Raw genomic sequence first — 18,629 nt, 5'->3', positions numbered from 1 at the left:
TCTGATATATTGCAATTTGTTCTACTTGAAAATCCAAACCACCCACTTTTTTGGCCGGTAAAAGGATTAACTAATTTATATGCCACCGCCGTATGAATCCTCTTTCTTAGCAGCTCTCATACAAAAATGCACCTCCATAACCTCACTGAAACAAGCGCGGCAACTCCACGCTCTCTTCCTCACCACCACAGCTATTGGCTCGTACTCGCCATACCCGTACAACAATGTCATATCTATGTACTCCCGGTGCGGTTCACTCGAAGATTCCCAGAAGGTGTTTGATAAAATGCCTCAAAGAAATAATGTTTCTTTCAATGCGCTCATTGCGGCCTATTCCCGAGATTCAAGAAGTGCACTTTTGGCCTTTGAACTACTTAACAAAATGGGAAGTGAATGCCTTAGGCCAAATGCTTCAACTTTCACAAGCTTACTACAAGCGTCTTATACTCTTGAGGATTGGTTGGTTGGCTCTTTGGTTCATGCCAAGGTTGTGAAATTTGGTTTCTCGAATGATTTATGTGTTCAAACTGCTCTTCTTGGGATGTACTCTAACTGTGGAGATTTGGAATCTGCGAGGAAAGTTTTTGGGTGGATAGTTGATAAAGATGTTGTGGCTTGGAATTCTATGATTTTTGGGAACTTGAAGAATGATGAGACCAAGGAAGGGCTTCATCTCTTTGATGGCATGCTGAGGAGTGAAGTTGTTCCTAGTCAATTCACATATTCAATGGTTTTGAATATGTGTAGCCGATTAAGATATTTTTGTCTGGGGAAACTCATACATGCCCGAGTCATAGTTTCAAGCACACTAACTGATTTAACTTTGCAGAATTCCCTGCTTGACATGTATTGCAATTCTGGTGACACCCGAGTAGCATTTAGTGTGTTCAGTGAAATGTACAACCCAGATTTGGTGTCATGGAACACGATGATTTCTGGGTATTCGGAACATGGGGATGGAGAGCAGGCCATTAATTTGTTTGCTCAGTTGAAGAAAATTTCTCTTCTCAAACCAGATGAGTATACTTTTGCAGCCATCATATCTGCAACAGGAACATACCTAGCTTCCGACTATGGTAAATCTCTTCATGGGCAAGTCACAAAAGCAGGATTTGAGAAAAGTGTTTTTGTAGGAACTACACTTGTGTCTATGTATTTCAAAAATGGTGAAACTGATGATGCTCAGAAGATGTTCTATTCCATTTTGGATAAGGATGTCGTTCTCTGGACTGAGATGATCATGGGTTTTTCGAGATTGGCTGATGGGGAGAGTGCAATTAAGTTCTTTTCTGAAATGTGCCAAGCAGGCCATAAGATTGACAGCTTTTCTCTCAGTGGAGCTTTGAGTGCTTGTTCCGACCTTGCCATGTTAAAACAAGGTGAGATGATTCACTCTCAGGTTGTAAAAACAGGGTACGATGTTGAAATGTCTGTCTGTGGGAGTCTGGTGGATATGTATTCGAAAAATGGTAGTCTTCAAGCTGCTTATTCTATATTTTCCCAAGTTTCAGACCCTGATTTGAAATGCTGGAACTCAATGCTTGGGGGATATAGTCACCATGGCATGGCAGAGGAAGCATTGAAGCTGTTTTTTGAGATAGAAAAACATGGTCTCAGACCAGACCAAGTAACATTTCTGTCTGTGCTCTCAGCTTGCAACCACGGTGGTTTGGTTGAAGTAGGAAAGTTCTTGTGGAAATGTATGAAGGAAAACGGTATCACACCTGGGCTTAAGCACTACTCTTCCATGGTAAGTTTGTTAGGTCGAGCTCGATTATTAGATGAGGCAGAGGAGCTTATTAACAGTTCACCATTTAAGGAAGATAATCTTGAACTGTGGAGAACTTTGCTAAGCTCGTGTGTCATCAATAAAAATTTGAAAGTAGGAGTTCATGCAGCAGAGCAGGTTCTAAGTTTAGATGCAGAAGACAGTGCAACACTTGTCCTGCTGTCTAATCTCTATGCTGCTGCCGGAAAATGGGGTAGTGTGGTAGAAATGAGGAGAAAGATTAAAGTACTGACGTTGGAAAAGGATCCTGGACTAAGCTGGATTGAGGATAAGAATAATGTTCAGGTATTTTGTTCAGGTGTTCAATCAGAACAAGAGGTAGGTGAAGCCCAAGCTGCACTGCATTGGCTACAAGGAAACATGGTAAGATCACAAACAGATGAATCTGATGAACAGATGTATACTACATAAGATGTAGAAAGAGGTAGAATCTTGACATATCAATACTTGTATTAGAATCTGAGCATCCAACCGAAAACCAATTGGCAATAGGCGGAGGCCAAAGATCATTTAAACTATTATGCAAGGCTTTAGTTCCCCAACGTGGGATTCACACTCTCAACAATTTAGAATCAACGCCGCTAATTCCTTTTAATAAGCTTTAGAATTGGTACAAACTCTTTCCAGCTTTCTTTACCACTAGCAATAAAGCTGCTACTTTGACAGCAGGACTCGGAAGCCTAGAAATGAACAATCTTACTTGTAGCCTAATTAACCGACCATACATCCTAACGTATTGAGTTGATGTTTTGCTTGAACTCAATGTGTTCGATACAGTTAGAGTGAAGAATAAGTTTGACATAATCTGACAACAAATTTTTTTTATAAAAAAAACTCGATTAAAGACTAACTGATATGATTTATACTTACAAGGCTTCAAAGTGATGAAATTGAAAATAGAAAGACCAAATTCATGGTGTAACACCTAGAACACACATTTAAGTAGAGTAGTAGTTTTACACTCATGGTTAGCAAACTTATTCTCCTAACAATTGGCCTAAAACATAGCTCGCTAACATTTTAAGCGTACTTTTGTGCTATCTCCAGAAAAGCATTGGAAAGTTCTTGTGGCTTTGAAAACATTGGCATATGATCAGCACCCTTAATCTCCACCACATTTTTAACCCCGCTGTTTGCAATCATCCATCGCTGAAATTCCTCAGTTATTATCAAATCTTTGTCACAAACCACATAAACTCGTGTAACCGACCCATATCCCTCATTCGAGAAGTTCTTCATCTTAGCCACTTCTTCACGAAAGAATGAACTCTTCCTCACTAAACTCTTGGCAAGTTCCAGATCCTTTGAGCATGTACAATGCAATAACATCAGTTCACGAAGTATAAATACGTACAATACAAGTTTATACACGTAAATCCCACTTCAGGAAAGAGAGTAGACAATTAGGAATAAAAAATCACTCTAATTGAGCAGGAATTCGTTTTCACTATAATGTATGTCATTTCCAAAATTTGACATACAAAAATCTAAACACTACTAAAATTATTAATTGCCAGAAATTTAAACTATGGAGATTTAAATTTCCTCATTTAAGAATTCTATGCAATTTTCAAGAGGGTAAATGTAAAGTATTTTCCATGATATAGTTGCAGTGTCTCTGTGTGTGTGAGAGAGAAAGATACCTCAATGGGGCTGAGTTGATAGAGGTTCGCCTGTAAGTACTTGGGACCAAAGAATATCGATGTTAAGGGTTCTTTGGTGGCGCTTCCAAATTGTTCAAACTGAGTGTCTAGCCATGAGTCTGCTGGTATCTTCTGCATGAACTTTTGACAGAAAAAAGGCCAACCAGTGTTTTGAAATAAATTTTAGTTACCATTCTAATTAAAGTAAATAAATAACAAGGTGAGGCTTGAAATAATAGCATACCTCATCCATAATATACGATGGCTGGTGAGTTGTATCTGGCAGAAAGGCAGTCAAGAAAACAGCAGCAGAAATTTGCTGTGGGAACCTTTCCATGGCAAGGGACAAGTTCATGCCTCCAAGGCTATGCCCTACAAGGATCACCTTTTCTTTTGGACCAAGTGAGGCTATAAGCTCCAACAAAGGCTCGGAGTACTCTGCTAGTGAGTGAACATCGTGTATGGCCTTCATGTTGATGCCGGAACCGGCAAGGTTCAGCACCGTGACCTTGTGACCGGAAGACTCGAGCTTCGGCTTGATCTTGTACCAGCACCAAGCCCCATGGCCAGCACCGTGTACTAGAACGAAATGAGCATAAGCCTTCTGTGCATCGTTGATTGCTGCCATTTTCTTTGTTGGGTATGATCGATTGAAATTAATAAAATTCCAAAACTTACATTATAACCTAGGCAGGATTTGCCATAGCAGAAATTTCCAGTGTGTTTCTTGTCTACGTCGAGTACGACAGAAATTTCCACGTTGGGTTTTTTGTTTCGCGCAAGTCAAGTTGATATTAACTTATGGGTAATGCTAGGCTTGCATTTCTACCGCATGCAATAATGCGACTAATCAATTAGCTGTCACGAAAGTGTGTGGCCACTGGCCATCAAAAAACCATAAAGTTGCCACTCACTAAAGTAAAAAGTAATTGTATAAAAAATAAACTCTTTTCTAATCAAGCTCTTTCTCATCAATAATTTGAAGAGAGGGGGTTCATGCAGCGGAGCAGGTTATCATTAAGTTTATTTTATTTTTTGACACAAGCGATATTAATATTGGGAGGGGATTCGAACATATGATCGAGTGCAGGAACAACTGCTTTTTAACCATTTAAGTTATAAGCCCTCCCAAATTTTTATTAAGTTTAGATGTGCAGACCACAATATATCTTGGTTTCCCATCTCTTTTCTTTTACAATTAGCATTATAGTATGGGGTCATATGTCCCCCTTTCCTTTAGCATAAAAAATATAATAAAATCTCGATGCATAAAGTATGATTTGCGCACTAAATGATGGCCTCAATTATTAGATATCGAGATATGCACTAACACGCAATATTTAATATACAAATTTGATAACTGCCGCATTATTACATAAACATAGCTCATACATGTTCAAAGTCCAAGCATAACATGTCCAAACCTAATCTCCTCGATCGCTTTTCAGCCGGATCCTACCATTGTTGAATCTCAAGTATACTCATTTGATATATCTACAAGAGCATTGCAAAGTTCTTGGGTCTTTGAAAACATTGGCATATGATCGGCGCCCTTGATCTCCACCACATTTGGAAGCCCACTGTTTTCAATCATCCACCGTTGAAATTCCTCAGGAATTCCTTTATCTTCGCTACAAACCACATAAACTCGTGGGACCCGGCCATACCCCACATTCGAGAATTTGTTCATCTTTGACAAGTCTTGAAGAAAGAGTGAGCCCGCCCTTGCTAAACTCTTGGCGAGTTCCAGATCCTACATTCCAACATGTGCAATGTAATAATAATTGCATTTGAAGACCTAATTCTAACTCACAGATGAGTTGTGATACGTGCAGGTGTGAGGGAGAGAAAGGTATGTACCTCAATGGGGCTGAGTTGATAGAGCTTGGCTAAGAACTCAGGACCGAAATGCATTGACATTAAGGGTTCTTTAGCACTTCCATAATTTGTAAACTGAGTGTCCAGCCATGCTTCTGCGGGCGTGAATTGAGTGAACTTTTCACAACGAAACAGAAACCAAAGTGTTTAAATCCGGCAGATATGAGAACACGAATGAATTGTCTCATAGCATGCTACAATACATTTTAGGATGTTCCTTAAAAAAAACAAAAACATAAATAATACTACTGTTTGGGTTCCCAGACAGTAGTTGAGACGTTAACCTCATGAAGTAGCAGTATCACTAAAGTGCCATTTTATTACATGTCGTGTACTGAAAAGAACGCAGAGTTGGACCCCATTGCAATGTTTAGACTATGAAGCAGCTTTTTCTAATTTTTTTTATTTTATTTTATTTTAAAAGAGGTATTATGATGGGGAAGAAGATCCTCGGTGTTTCATTGGTTATATATTTGCCCCATAATAATTTAGTGACCGAATTTGAAAAATAATTTTATAATTATCTCTAATATTATAGGTCAATGAAAAGCATCGATCGCTAGCAATTAATTAACCATGTAGTTAATCATTAACTTTTGACAAACACGATTAGCTGAAAGTAAAGTAACACGATTTCTTTGAGAACGGGGGCTTATAATTAAAGCTTAGAAGTTTAATTGCAAACCAAGTGATGGAAAGCCAGTTTGCTCATAATATATAGTAAATCATTTTATATTAGGTTTTGGATTGGATTGGATTGGATTGGATTGAATTAGAGTTTATTCATATTTGTTTTGTTAATTATCTTACCCTAATCACATATCAGAAGGTAACCAAAGAAGCATGAAAGAAACAATTAAAATTGACTTAATTATCTGTCATGAGACGCTTTATTGTTCTTGGTTAATCCTTGGTGAGCTAGAGGGGTATTCACACACACGGTGCCGTGGGGTATTCTCAACCACATAGCTAAGACCCCATTGTCTAAAATGGCAAAGCTACTTGAGCTCTGAAATAATTATGACATACCTGATCCAAAACATGTGAGGGCTGGTGCGTGGTGTCTGGCACAAAGGCGGTCAAGAAAACAGCAACAGAAATTTTCTGTGGGAAGTTTTCCATGGCAAGGGCCAAGCTCATGCCTCCAATGCTATGCCCGACAAGGATCACCTTTTCTTCTGGACCAAGTGAGGCTATAAACTCCAACAGAGGCTCAGAATACTCTGCTAAAGAGTGAACATCTTGTATGGCCTTCGTGTTGATCCCTGAAGCTGCAAGGTCCAAGGCTGTGACTCTGTGACCAGCAGACTCTAGCCTTGGCTTGATCTTGTACCAGCACCAGGAGCCATGGCAAGCCCCATGTACTAGAACAAAATGCTTCTCTTCCTTTGGTGCTGCCATTTTTCTCTGTTGGTGATTTGTCGTTCAAATGGGATCTTCAGGCTATTTATAAAGATGACTTAACTTTCATCCTATAATTAGTGAAGTTTTATTAATTTAATTTAGCCCTTTAATTTGTCGGTTCATTTTATGTAACATGGTTTTAAAGGTCTAGTTAAATCTCTTATTCTCCTTCCACAATTCTTTGTTGGTTTGCAAGTGACAGAGTGGGGAAGTACTTCTGTACTTATCTCGATTTGCATTATCTCCCTTTCTACATGTAGGATGAGATTATATACGAGATGGTGTTAATATGATATACATTGTCGGCTCATTCTTAATAATCTAAACTTTTGAGATCGAATGGTTGACAACTTTAATTTCAATTATGCATATATTGCCTCTGATTCTTTAGTAGGAACAAGTTCCCCTTAATTTTTTTATCAATTAAATTTTTTGAAAAGGGCCGGAAATTTCAATTAACCTTTAAGTGAAGAATGTGATGAGGACTTAATTGAGTTTTTAACTTGAAAACAAGTTATGATTTGAATCAGATAGCTGGATGTAGTAATTAGGACAAATGTCAAGAGCTTTACCAGAACATACAACATAGCCACCATAAAATTTACATAAGTTAGGTGGTTGCCACTTATCATGACTGAAACCAGACGGAATTTAATACATTGTATTGTCACTTGCATTGCATACATGAACTAGAACCGAACTGCATACACAGAAAAACGACACTATACTTAGGTAATCATAGGCATGTGGGGGTCAAATATGACACTTGCAGACATGAAATGAAGGAACTACAAATGGACAATTACAAGATGTGACGAGTCATAGTCATTACAACTGTAGAATGAACCGATGGACACTGAAGAGTCATTATCATTATTAATGTGATGCATTCTATTTTATGGTCTAGTTGCTGCCATAAAAATAAAGTAGCGAATCAATATAATGACATTTGAACTTAGAATCTCCTCTAACTTATTGGCAAGTAGAGTCATGATTTAATTGTCATATTTTTTTAAAATATGATGATATAGTCTTATCCTAAACTATTACGAAGGGGAAGGACACTTTCAAGATCAGGTATCATGTTCGAACCTAAAATCACCTGGCCTCTGTAAGTTAATGCATTTTCCACTAGATTAAAGAGAAAGGGGAAGGCGTTGAAAAATAAATAAAACCTCTTTCATGTGGTTCAGATGATTTTTCATGAGAATTTAATTCATACATAAAAAAAAAAAACATGAAAAAAACAACATTCATGAGGTTGAGTATCAGTACATGGTTGGCACAACTTTGCCCTCTCAACAAATCCAACATTAGACAATTTCACATGTTTATTTGACATCAAACATGCCTATCTCAAGGATGGGCCTACACTTTTTCTTGCCAACACATTCAAAAAAATTGGGACCTAGATTCTACCCTAAAATTATACAGTGAAGTTGGTGACATGAATCTTCCAACATCTCGTTGTAACATTACAGCACGCGGAAAGCGTTTGCAGCAAAGAGGCAGTACACAGACGACATGGCCGAGCAGCATTTGAAATGAAATATGATTCTCTTGGGACTTGGATTTAGTGAAATATCTCTGGAGATCCATTCACTCCACAGAAAAATGAGCCGCACCGTACGTATGTCACGCAGAGAACAAAGAGAATAATTCTCGACACTTAAGACCTCTCCCGTACTCGGTGCAATTTTGCCGGATTAGACCTCTCCCGATAACATTTCGTCAGCATAGGAAACTTTCTCTCGGGAGAGGTCTAATCTGGCAAATAGTTGTCGGCATAGACCTTTGGTCCTCTTGCTATTTATTTATTTTTTTAAATATAAAATTAGTTTCCTTACTTTTATGTTTTGCCCAACTTCTTTAATTTCATATATATATATATATATATATATACACCCCCTTCTATTGAGGGATCCTCAAATAATTTTATTTGAGGGACGCCGCAAGTTCATATACCCTACAATTTTTTTTCCAATGATCCAAACCATATATTTTTTAGGTCTTCATTCATAGATCATCCTTACAAAAAATTAGACAAATCGGAAACCGTTTCGACATCCAATTGTGTCCTACAAAATCAATAAACACGGCGCTTCAAGAAAGTACTAAAATTTCAATAACTCAATTGAATGGTCAAATGATATCGGATTCAAGTAATTTTTTGTAGAGATGATCTTTAAATGAGTATATATAAAATAGACGGTATGGATTAGTGAAATACATCCGGAGTGGGCCTCTACAAGGGGTGTCCCTCAAATAAGCTTATTTGAGGGATCCTCAATAGAAGCTCTCGATATATGTCATTAAGTAATATCTTTGCCTTTTTTAATTACTTCAATTAGTAATTATATTATTATTCGAATATAGATGCTCTGCTATACTGTTCAAATATTTGAATATATTTAGGAAATATGACAAAGGGCACCTAAAAAGATAAGCAACGTCATTATATCACTTCTCATACACATGCAACACACAGACAAGGTATAAATTTTCTCTCAACCCTAAGCACACATAGAGGAACAAAGCTAGAACGTAAATACATACCATGTCTAATTGATTCATTACCTCAAGGCTCAGCTTTGCTACAGAGAAATCCATATTTTTATTGTTATATTTAAAGCGTATAGCTATGTGACTATACTGGTAAAATAGAATATTTTAAAAGTATAGCCGCTTAGCTATACTCTATAAGCCATAAACAGAATATTTTAAAAGAGAGCAAAACCGTCCAGCCATACACCATAGATTCTCTATTTTAAAGAGAATATCGCGGACTATCGCCGTAAAAAGAATATTTTAAAAGTATGGCTGTGTGACTATACTTCATAAAAAGAATATTTTTGAGTGACTACACGCCATAAATAGAATATTTTAAGAGAATAGCTGCTCGGCTATTCCTTTTTTTAACGACATTCTCACAACAATTCGAGACCCTTCCTTGATATGTAGGGAAGCGATGAATGTCCAGATCAATCTCAAAGTAGTTAGGACCCTGCATGTGAGAGAGCTTGATAAAGTCAAACAACATGGTTTTTATGTTTCATCTTCTTAACACTCAACAACACAAATGTTCAATGTTTACCTTGTAAAAAATTGTGCCGGGGGCGTGAAAGAACTGGTTTGTCATTATATGCATGTACAAGCTTCTTCTCAGAACTCCGACCAAGATCTTCAGATTTACCACCCTAGTCAAGATCTTTAGTCTTTCTCTGAAAAGTACAGTGGAGTCCTTTGCGAATCCTTTAACTTTTTCCGTCTCATCGTCAACCATTTTCTAAAAGCATCATTCAAATATACCAACAGCAATGAGTGTTCCAATAGAACATAAGATCATTTCCACCAGGGAGAGTACATCAGAATAAAGTACATGCCTATCCAAATGGATGAAGTTGCATACAAAATAAAGTTACCTTGATGCTGTCCTGGAATTGAGGAGAGATGTTTTTATCAAAATTCTCAAAAACTTTGAAATACATTAAAAGACTCATCCTCTCTCCATCACTATCACTAAGAAACATTGCAACATGATTAAATGGATAAGTGAGATTTATAATTGAGATAAGCCGGATTTGAGGGCATTGTCTTGAATTTTTTCATTAGAATCACGTCCATCCTCTGTAAGTCCTTTAAAGCTTCCATAAGAGTGATCTACTATATTCTTCCTCTTACAACAAACTTCATCAGCCTTCCCTAAGTGAGAAAGCTCATAGTGCTGGGTATTAATAAGCGAAAACCGATTTGATTCCCTGCGCTCATCTTTGACCTGTGATTTTATCTGATTTACCTCCATATTCTTCATACTTACCCTCATTATCAACAAAGCGAGCAGATCTTTCATGCTGAAGTACTTTGCCACTTGAGATATTCCCAACTGGATTGCTTGCTAATGGAAAACCATCTGTAGAATAAGTGAAGAAAATTAAGAAAACAAAACAAAATCCTTTTTCCAATAAGTAGCTCAAGAAAAACTACTTCAGTAATAATGACGTTTTGCAATCAAACAAGACCACAATGCTTTCATTCTGTAATATGTAGTTACAGCTGGTGGCCAATACCTCCATGTATACTGATAAAGTCATCATCCGAGTCAGACTCCAGAATATTCACCGAGTCAAACCAAGCTTCCTCTTGGAAAATTACTGCAAATGAATAACTTTCAAAATATGAGATTCAAGAGCTATGAATTTTCTTGTCAGCACTATTGGTTGAAATTGAAAGACAGTTGAAATCTGATGAAAGAAAGCACACACCATTCGAATCATATTGACTATGGTGCCATTGCAGCTGGGTGAGATGGAATGTTGAATTAGAAACCTTAGATCTTCTGTGAGTAGTTGTTGCACCATTCTTAAAGTCCACATGAACAAACTCATTGACAGCTCAAGCGAGTTCCTGCATCACTATTTATTTTCTTGAAACTTGTATTTCTTTTCTTGGTACCCTCTGAAGCGGAGCAGGTTGCCTATCTATGACCTTTGATGACCCGCTGACAGTGTTCTTTCCATGGTTTAATTGTTTTGGATGGGGTTGACATGCAACCAGCCATTGTGGCTTTTAAATCATGCAAGTCCCAACTACAACGATGCCTTCATCAAGTCCTCTCCAACCAGTGTGCCTACAAATGAAACAAAATACATCAGAGAAGATTAAAGGATTTCTAGAAAGCAGTTTCTACGATCACAAATAATCATGAGAACGCATAATCAATTCTTTCATCATGAGACTGTTTGAGTAATTTATGGCTCAAACGCTAGAGCAGTTAACCAACTTAACACTCGGAAATTATTAGAATCAAATAGATGACACACAGAGGTCTCTATGTTTAACGAGTATGGTGGCACTATCAGAAAGCATACCTTGGTTAGAAGCGAGACTGGTAACTTGTAGCACTACACTAGTTATTCAATCAATTTGTAGATGAAAATTTGTGAAATCATCATAAAAATTAAATGCCTGATTCAAACCTTCTCAAACAAAGTGGGATGTCTCTTTCCCAGTCCCATAGATAAGCCACTTATCTATCTTAAGCCCCAAATCTTTAGTTCTGGCTCACTAGAACACAAAAATGATCAGAAAACAAAACGATAGTACAACCACCTCAAGAACAACTCAAAAAACCTTAGTCCCTGTACTTGCTATTATCTTTCTTAAGCCCCAAATCTTTTCTCTTAAGTAGTTGGTATTTGCAAAGTAAATGGGAGCATCAATCTCAAGTATGAGAATTTCAGAATTCCAGAACATTGCTTTGCATTGGGATACTCTGCTCACATTTCCGTAAACCATGGAATTCGGAAGGTTTCCTTGAACAAAAGTCCTTGGCCTTGCCACAAACAAAAGTACCCTGATCACAAAATTGCAACCTACACAGAAGGAAAACGAAATATTAGTTCTAATGCGTAGTTTTAAGTTGTTAGATATAGTGTTACTGTCACACACAATAATTATACGTACCGCTAAGGCTAGTCCAATTTCAACGCTTCAAAAATGACGTCGATATAGGCACTCATGCAGACAACAAATTCAAACTTGTCAACCTTCCAGAGGTGAATTGCGGCTTCATAGTCTATGACAACAAGCAAAGCCCGACTATGTGTTTCTATGTCTGTATATTCCCCAAGTCTGATTCAGTCAGGATTTCCAACAACTCATCCAATTTAGGCCAAACCAGATTCCTAACAATTACATACTACTTTTACAGGCTAAAATCTCTATTGCTCCCTCTAGTAATAACTTTTCAACCACATCTTTCCTTTTCATGATGCAAAACACATAATCAAAAGCAAATTTTTGTATAGCGGCCATCAGAAATTGAAGCGAGTTCATAGTTTAGCTAAAGTTAGGAGAGAAAAAAAAAAAGGACCGTCTAGACCTGCCTAGCGCCTAGGCCGATTTTTCCAACAGCCTAACTGAACAAAAGCACAGTTTATAGGTTTTGAGCTCTAATTATGAACATCATTACCGAATTTAACATTACACAACAAAATCCACCACCTGTTCTAGATTTCTGTGCATAATAGATTTTCCAAAATCAGCAAAATATAAAGATAATTCAGTTAAAACTACAAATAATCAGAATGCATTCCACTAAAAAGCATGAAGCAAAGTAATTAGAGACTGAGCTTAGTGAAAAGAAAAACCTTGGGTTAAAGAAACTATCCCACCAGTCAAAGCCCATGCGGCTTTAGGCTCGACTGGAACCAAGCTTAAGTTTTTCTTCAATTTCCTATCTTTCTTGCTTTTCTTTGATTTCTTGGAGGTGCCATGAGAGGTCAAATGAGAAATTGCCCACCTCTTTTTTGGCCTTGAACTTGAAGACTTTGATGGGAAGTGATTGATAAGAAAGCGACCAGTGAGCGAGGGAAATGTAAAGCTCGCCATTTTTGGGTTTTTTTTTTAAAATAAAAATAAATGGTATAGCCGCACGGCTATAATATTTAAATATTATATTTAAATGGTATAGCCGAGCAGCGGTACTCTTTAAATATAATATATTTAAAAGGTATCGGGCGCGCTATCTATATGGCATCTTCTTCTTCTTCTTTTTTTTTTTCTCCCACTGATTTTGCGTTTATCGGACTACAAGATCATTTGTTGCTATGGTGCCTATGTTCCATCTGTCATCTCTTTGAAGGAGTGTACAACACACTTGAGAAGCATGTTGCAAACGCCATATGGAAAGTAGTGGTTTCTATCTGCATAGGGGATAAGCAATAGAGACACCATAGAGGTTGATGGTCAAATGCTTGAGTTGTGGGAAATCACGGCTGGCGATGCGGCGGCATTGATTTGATGGTTGGCAAGGGCTAGAAGGTGGATCTTTGTAGTGGCTGACAGAGTTTAAGAGACGATAAGGAACACAAGAATAAATATTCCTCTTGAGAATCATTGGTTGAGAAGGAACAAATTAGGGATCTCTAAGAGATTTACAGAGCCCACGTCAAGAAGTCAACAAGAGAAGGATTCTAGAAAGACTTGATTCTGATGTACAAAAGTGGACAAACCTTCAAATAACTGTGGAAGACACGAAGAGGAAGGTGGAGATTCTGAAATGAGCAAAAGGGCAAAGGTATTGAATTTGAAAAGGTGAAGGGGCAGCTGGAAGAAGCTGAAGAGGCCATCACTAAGTTGTAATATATCTCCACTCAATTCTTATATCGTGAAGTAAACAACATACCAAGATGATGCTCGGAAGTTTCCACTTATCGGATCTCCGCATGACCTTGTTAAGGATTCTCCAAGTGCCCTTTAACTGCGAGAATGCCATTACCATAAGAGACCTTGCAACCCCATGTACGGCATTGAAAGGCTGAAATGGGTTGGGAGGCCATTGCTTTCATAAGGAGTTATGAGCCAAGTGAAGCAGGGAGGATAGCCAACCCACCAACTAAGTATTCTCTAATCTCTACTCCTCCAGATAAAGTTCTAAAATTTTCATTCAAACGCTGTCCACCTCCGAGAGCTTGAAAAATCCTAAACACATTAAAAGTCTAGACACCGTCATTCCCCCACGCCAACCAGTTACAATGCCAAGAAACCTCATCTCATGGTCAACAATTCCCTGCAGAAAGAGCATGTTGTAGTTGTCCTCCAGGTCACAACAATCATCTGATGTTTGAAAGGTAGGAAGGGTCATAATGATGTGTGTACTGTCTATGGCTCCACAACAATTGGGAAATCCAAAGGCTTCTTCAAGTTTGGACTTTATTTCTTCCATTCTGTTGGAATCAGGCCACTTGAGATGGTGCTTTTCACGTTCTTCCAATGCTTCAATGAATCTCAAGTCACTTGAGCTTGTGGGTGGCCTACCCGGCTCCCACTGATACTTGAGACTCACGGCTATACCCTATTTATATTTAATTTTTAACGAGTATAGCCACTATTTTTAATGATTTTATTTATTTTTACAGATGTATAGCGGTTATACCCCTTTTTATATTTAATTTTGGATATGAGTATATTGAATACCGCTATACTATTATTTATTTATTTATTTTTGGTTTTAAGGCGTATAGATGACCGGCTATACTATTTTTTATTTTTTTTATTTTTTTTGAGTATAGCCATGGCTATATTATTTTTTATTTTTTTATTTTTTAAAGTAGTATAGCCCAGGCCATACCCTTTTTAATTTAATTTTAACGAGTATATACACTTGCACGGCTATTGCGATTTTTATTATTTTTAATTTTTAAATAGTATAGCCTGTGCTGCCTATACTCTTTTATATATCCCCTTTTTTTCTTTTCCTCTTTTTTTAAAAAAAAAGATATAGCCGCACATTTGCCTTTTTTAGATTTATTTTTTAAAGAGTATAGCCGGCTGGCTATACTCTTTAAATATACAGTTTTTTCTTTTCAGATTATTTTAGGGTTTGGGGCTACCACTGTAGCCCATTCGGTTGGAGTTATTTCTTCAATTATTTTGGGCAAGAATAAAAAATGGATTTTATTTATAAGAAATAATAGGAGTTTAACCCATAAATACAACAACAAAAGGGATCCACCAACATTTTGTGGATCAAAGAATGTTGAATTTCTAGGTATAAAATTGCTTGAATGCGTTTTGAATCTAAATGTCCATGTCCTAAAAAAAGTCTTCTTGGTATTTACTCTTTTTAACCCCTTTCTTCTAGGGTTAGAGTATGAGAAGGAAAGGGACTCGACTCACAACTACTACTCAATCTCACTCAAATACATCAAGAAGGAGATATATATTTAAAAGTATAGCCGGGCAGTTATACTTGGTAAATATATTCGAATATATACACCTAAGGTCCAATGTATCCGACTGATAAGATATCGTCCTTTGGTTACTGCAGTTCAATAAGTTGTGAAATAGAGTGCTCTTGCTCGAACCGTAGATGACAATCTGAAATTGAAGTCAATTTCATCCCTTGGAAAGCACGGTAAAACAAATGTTAGCAAGCAAAGCAAGAAAAGGCCACATGGTACCTGGAGAGTCTTAGGAACTGATGGTAACTCCATGTGAGTAACCAAGTGATCAGAGAAAGATACTCTTATGAGGGCATATAATTCCCATGTTGAGGTGTTCGCAAGGACCAACCACCATGCTTCGTTTTTCACCTGTAAAAGAGAATCTGAAGCTCAGTTTGGTTTCTCATTACAAGTTTAGAACAAGAAGAAGTTTTTACCTTAGGCAAAAGCGGGGTAAACGCTCCTGATTTGTTTTGCCTGAAATTAGTGTTCACCAGTGTGATGTCTAAAGAGCGAGACTTTTCGCTGAAGTTTTAATTTCACATCGATGCATGGAAAAGGCTGCAGATCCTAGAAGAACAAAATATTCTAGATGCAAAGCTACTGAAATTAGTTAACACGCCTGAAAGCAAATAACTGACTTGTATTTCAATAACCTACCCAGCCCAGTCAAAAAGTTGTCCAGTCATGTTAAATCTTGACCTGTGGGTTAGTCAGCCATGTTTCCACTATCTTAGAAGTCTGTACCAGATACATTTTTGAAGCAGGAAAATTTCCAATCATGGTCTGCAAAGTTGCCTTGGGGAATAGTAGCTGTACGCTGAATATTCCTCTTCTGCTTAGCAAGTTAGCAAGTTCAACATTCATGCATGGCATCATCCATAAGGGAAGAATCCCCATCAAACCATAAACCCTGAAAAGAACCCAAAAGATATGAGAAGAGGCTAGGAGGTGAAAACTCTACTTTCTTAAGGAACAAATCAACCGAATGAAAGCGTAATTGTTAAAACCTAATAAATAATTAGATAAAACAAAGCTTCACCATTTTCAGAAACAATTAGTGTACCATTTAAGTGCAAGTGCTGCACATTGTCCTTACAGACAAAAATATATATGGCTAAATTCCAAAGTGGCCCTTCTAACAACACTTTAATGAGTAAGTCATAATTTCTCATGTTTTAGGGGTCTCTGAAGGTCTGGTTAACTCACATCCAATACTTCCTCAGGCCAGATAAATCTACGTAAATAAGACAAAAGAAGAGCTTCTCTTGGAGGACAAAGGAAAAAAAACAAAACAAGATAAACAATACAGGAAAGAAGCATGGACTAACAACATTCGAGGGTGCTCAGCATCCCCGATTAACATCTCTAACTAATCAACTGATATGCTAGTTGTAGAATGTAATAATATAAACAAGGCAGAATGCCAATTCGCACTAGCACTGGTCTTTTATTTCTGATATTCAAAACCCCAAACAACCTGATTCCTAGTATTAATATTTGAGGCAAATATTCAGAAACTAATATGATTTGTGTTTATTGATTGTTAGGCGGGCGGATTGTGATGGACATCTACTCCCATCTTTCTTGTAGAATCTGAGCAACTGTTGATTATAAAGGGAGAAAAACCATCATGTGTGACCAAAACCATCATTTGCAATATATCTGTGATTGATATTGTAAAATCAACATATCTCTTTGTTTTCCCATCATAATATTCTGTTCCCTGCAAGAGAATCAACACTTACATAAATTTGTCCTGAAGAACAGCTGCTGCAATATACTCCTGCTAGAAACCTTTGTAAATATAAGAACCAAATGAAAAAGATACCGCACAAATTTTACCTTACCTTAATAATGAACAGATGATGACCTGGAAGGTTTACACCCCATGCCAATGTACTGGTACAAACCAATACCTATAATTTAATACATATGCCTAATCAGTATAAGGAGTAAGAAAATTATCTTTTTATACTCTTTTCCTAATGTGTTTTTCGGGAAAGACTCATGCTTACTGAGGTAAAACAGAAATGCCTGAATCTTGTTGTTTGCAAAAAGCTCCTCAACCATAGATCTATCTTTGTCATTCAGACCGACATGGTGTAATCCAATGCCAAACTGCAAGGTGTGCCTCAGGTTAAAGAACCATCTGCTGGGCTTCTTCTGGCATACTAAGAAACTGCCTTGGATGTTCATCTGACGTTGCCAACTTCAATAACAGAAAAGCACCCAAAAAAAAAAAATTCGAATCAACGCAGCAGCCGAAACCAAAGGAAAAAAATCCAAGCTTGAGTTGAGAGAGAGGCTCAAGACCGAGTATTTGAATTTTGAAGATTGGACTGCGAATGCAAGCTTCATCTCTCTTCATTGAATACCGCCCAGGCCGCCTAGGAGCCGCCTAGATCCTCCCAGGCCGCCTAGGCGCCGCCTAGATCCGCCCAGGTCCCTAGGCCCCCCCTAACCCTAACCCTCTGGTGTCGGTGTCCTCCCTGAGGGCCGAGGCCGGATATCTCGAACACTGCTCAAAACCTGGAACGGGCTTGCCTCTGTGCCCTAGACGTTCGTAGTGATGAGTTCGAGTCCGATTCGCCAGAGTTTTAAACCCCGAGTATAGCCGCGCCGCGGCTATACTATTTTACAAAAAATTTAGAAAATACCGACTAAGGCCGGGCGGCTATATAACGAACCGAGTTCATCGGACTCGCCATCATGCCAAGTAACAAGGAAAAAGAAACCAGAAATTTATATTTTGAAATGAGAAGAATGTTTGAGATAATAAGGAAGACTTGGGGGTACATCAATATCAGGTATAGTTTTCTTTGACAATTGAGATTAGGAAGACTTGAGATCAGGTAAAGTCCTTTTCTATCGGTCTCTGGCAGCTGGTATAGTTTGGATAGAATTAATTTACACCAATATCAGGTGATTTTCTTTGACAATAGTTTATTCATATCGAATATGTATAGTGCATTAGCAGGTGCTCATGTTTGAGAGTATTTTTTAGCAATATCCTGGAGGTGGGAGAACAATACTTTACTGTCTAGACAACAAACATGAACATGTGATCAGAACCATTTATCACTTTGACTTCATCTGGTGGATTTAACTATGCTACGAATTAGATTTCTTCGCCTATCCTTGTTAAAAAAATTGGAAATTCTATACATAGAATCTAAATTACCTTAA

The 18,629-nt window shown here is 37.6% G+C and overlaps 4 protein-coding genes and 2 pseudogenes across 6 annotated transcripts; 1 reads left to right on the top strand and 5 right to left on the bottom strand.

The window, feature by feature from the left end:
• Nucleotides 1-42: 42 nt before the first annotated feature.
• Nucleotides 43-2,354, top strand: LOC103339989 (pentatricopeptide repeat-containing protein At3g50420). Its single transcript, XM_008243348.3, has one exon. The coding sequence runs from the start codon at nucleotides 80-82 to the stop codon at nucleotides 2,198-2,200; it is 2,121 nt and encodes a 706-aa protein (XP_008241570.2). The 5' UTR covers nucleotides 43-79; the 3' UTR covers nucleotides 2,201-2,354.
• Nucleotides 2,355-2,589: 235 nt separating this feature from the next.
• LOC148914638 (salicylic acid-binding protein 2-like) lies at nucleotides 2,590-4,237 on the bottom strand. The gene is made up of 3 exons (XM_089042274.1): nucleotides 3,677-4,237; nucleotides 3,433-3,573; nucleotides 2,590-3,091 (listed from the first exon to the last, which is right to left on the bottom strand). The coding sequence occupies exons 1-3, from the start codon at nucleotides 4,058-4,060 to the stop codon at nucleotides 2,810-2,812; spliced, it is 807 nt and encodes a 268-aa protein (XP_088898400.1). The 5' UTR covers nucleotides 4,061-4,237; the 3' UTR covers nucleotides 2,590-2,809.
• Nucleotides 4,238-4,727: 490 nt separating this feature from the next.
• LOC148914637 (salicylic acid-binding protein 2-like) lies at nucleotides 4,728-6,811 on the bottom strand. The gene is made up of 3 exons (XM_089042275.1): nucleotides 6,340-6,811; nucleotides 5,293-5,427; nucleotides 4,728-5,185 (listed from the first exon to the last, which is right to left on the bottom strand). Exons 1-3 carry the CDS (start codon nucleotides 6,709-6,711, stop codon nucleotides 4,904-4,906), a joined length of 789 nt encoding a protein of 262 aa, XP_088898401.1. The 5' UTR covers nucleotides 6,712-6,811; the 3' UTR covers nucleotides 4,728-4,903.
• Nucleotides 6,812-10,273: 3,462 nt separating this feature from the next.
• Nucleotides 10,274-11,272, bottom strand: LOC148914636 (uncharacterized; annotated as a pseudogene).
• A 2,574-nt stretch (nucleotides 11,273-13,846) lies between these two features.
• Nucleotides 13,847-15,120, bottom strand: LOC148914635 (protein ANTAGONIST OF LIKE HETEROCHROMATIN PROTEIN 1 pseudogene; annotated as a pseudogene).
• A 38-nt stretch (nucleotides 15,121-15,158) lies between these two features.
• On the bottom strand, nucleotides 15,159-17,899 carry LOC103339988 (uncharacterized). 3 transcript variants are annotated; one of them, XM_089042270.1, is made up of 6 exons: nucleotides 17,459-17,899; nucleotides 17,291-17,359; nucleotides 17,189-17,226; nucleotides 15,878-16,353; nucleotides 15,678-15,809; nucleotides 15,159-15,594 (listed from the first exon to the last, which is right to left on the bottom strand). In XM_089042270.1, exons 1-4 carry the CDS (start codon nucleotides 17,528-17,530, stop codon nucleotides 16,131-16,133), a joined length of 402 nt encoding a protein of 133 aa, XP_088898396.1. In that variant the 5' UTR covers nucleotides 17,531-17,899; the 3' UTR covers nucleotides 15,159-15,594; nucleotides 15,678-15,809; nucleotides 15,878-16,130. The 3 variants fall into 3 exon arrangements, 2 of the variants coding, with proteins under 2 accessions (XP_088898396.1, XP_088898395.1); XM_089042269.1 differs by having other exon boundaries at nucleotides 15,159-15,809; nucleotides 17,459-17,652; nucleotides 17,757-17,899; XR_016122514.1 differs by lacking the exon at nucleotides 17,189-17,226 and having other exon boundaries at nucleotides 15,159-15,809.
• Nucleotides 17,900-18,629: the final 730 nt, after the last annotated feature.

This window comes from Prunus mume, linkage group LG8, assembly GCF_029339155.1.
Source record: "Prunus mume cultivar Tortuosa linkage group LG8, ASM2933915v1, whole genome shotgun sequence".
NCBI lineage: Eukaryota > Viridiplantae > Streptophyta > Magnoliopsida > Rosales > Rosaceae > Prunus > Prunus mume.
This window is presented reverse-complemented; position numbering and strand designations above follow the sequence as displayed.

Coding starts and splice junctions, on each gene's coding strand:
- LOC103339989 (XM_008243348.3), top strand. CDS start 80: ATGCCACCGCCGTATGAATCCTCTTTCTTAGCAGCTCTCATACAAAAA.
- LOC148914638 (XM_089042274.1), bottom strand. CDS start 4,060: ATGGCAGCAATCAACGATGCACAGAAGGCTTATGCTCATTTCGTTCTA. Junction 3,574..3,676: donor CATCGTATATTATGGATGAG/GTATGCTATTAT, acceptor TTCTGTCAAAAG/TTCATGCAGAAGATACCAGC. Junction 3,092..3,432: donor ATCAACTCAGCCCCATTGAG/GTATCTTTCTCT, acceptor ACATGCTCAAAG/GATCTGGAACTTGCCAAGAG.
- LOC148914637 (XM_089042275.1), bottom strand. CDS start 6,711: ATGGCAGCACCAAAGGAAGAGAAGCATTTTGTTCTAGTACATGGGGCT. Junction 5,428..6,339: donor CCTCACATGTTTTGGATCAG/GTATGTCATAAT, acceptor CGTTGTGAAAAG/TTCACTCAATTCACGCCCGC. Junction 5,186..5,292: donor ATCAACTCAGCCCCATTGAG/GTACATACCTTT, acceptor GTTGGAATGTAG/GATCTGGAACTCGCCAAGAG.
- LOC103339988 (XM_089042270.1), bottom strand. CDS start 17,530: ATGACAAAGATAGATCTATGGTTGAGGAGCTTTTTGCAAACAACAAGA. Junction 17,227..17,290: donor ATCATCTGTTCATTATTAAG/GTAAGGTAAAAT, acceptor GGTTTCTAGCAG/GAGTATATTGCAGCAGCTGT. Junction 16,354..17,188: donor GTTCTTCAGGACAAATTTAT/GTAAGTGTTGAT, acceptor GGTTCTTTTCAG/GGTTTATGGTTTGATGGGGA.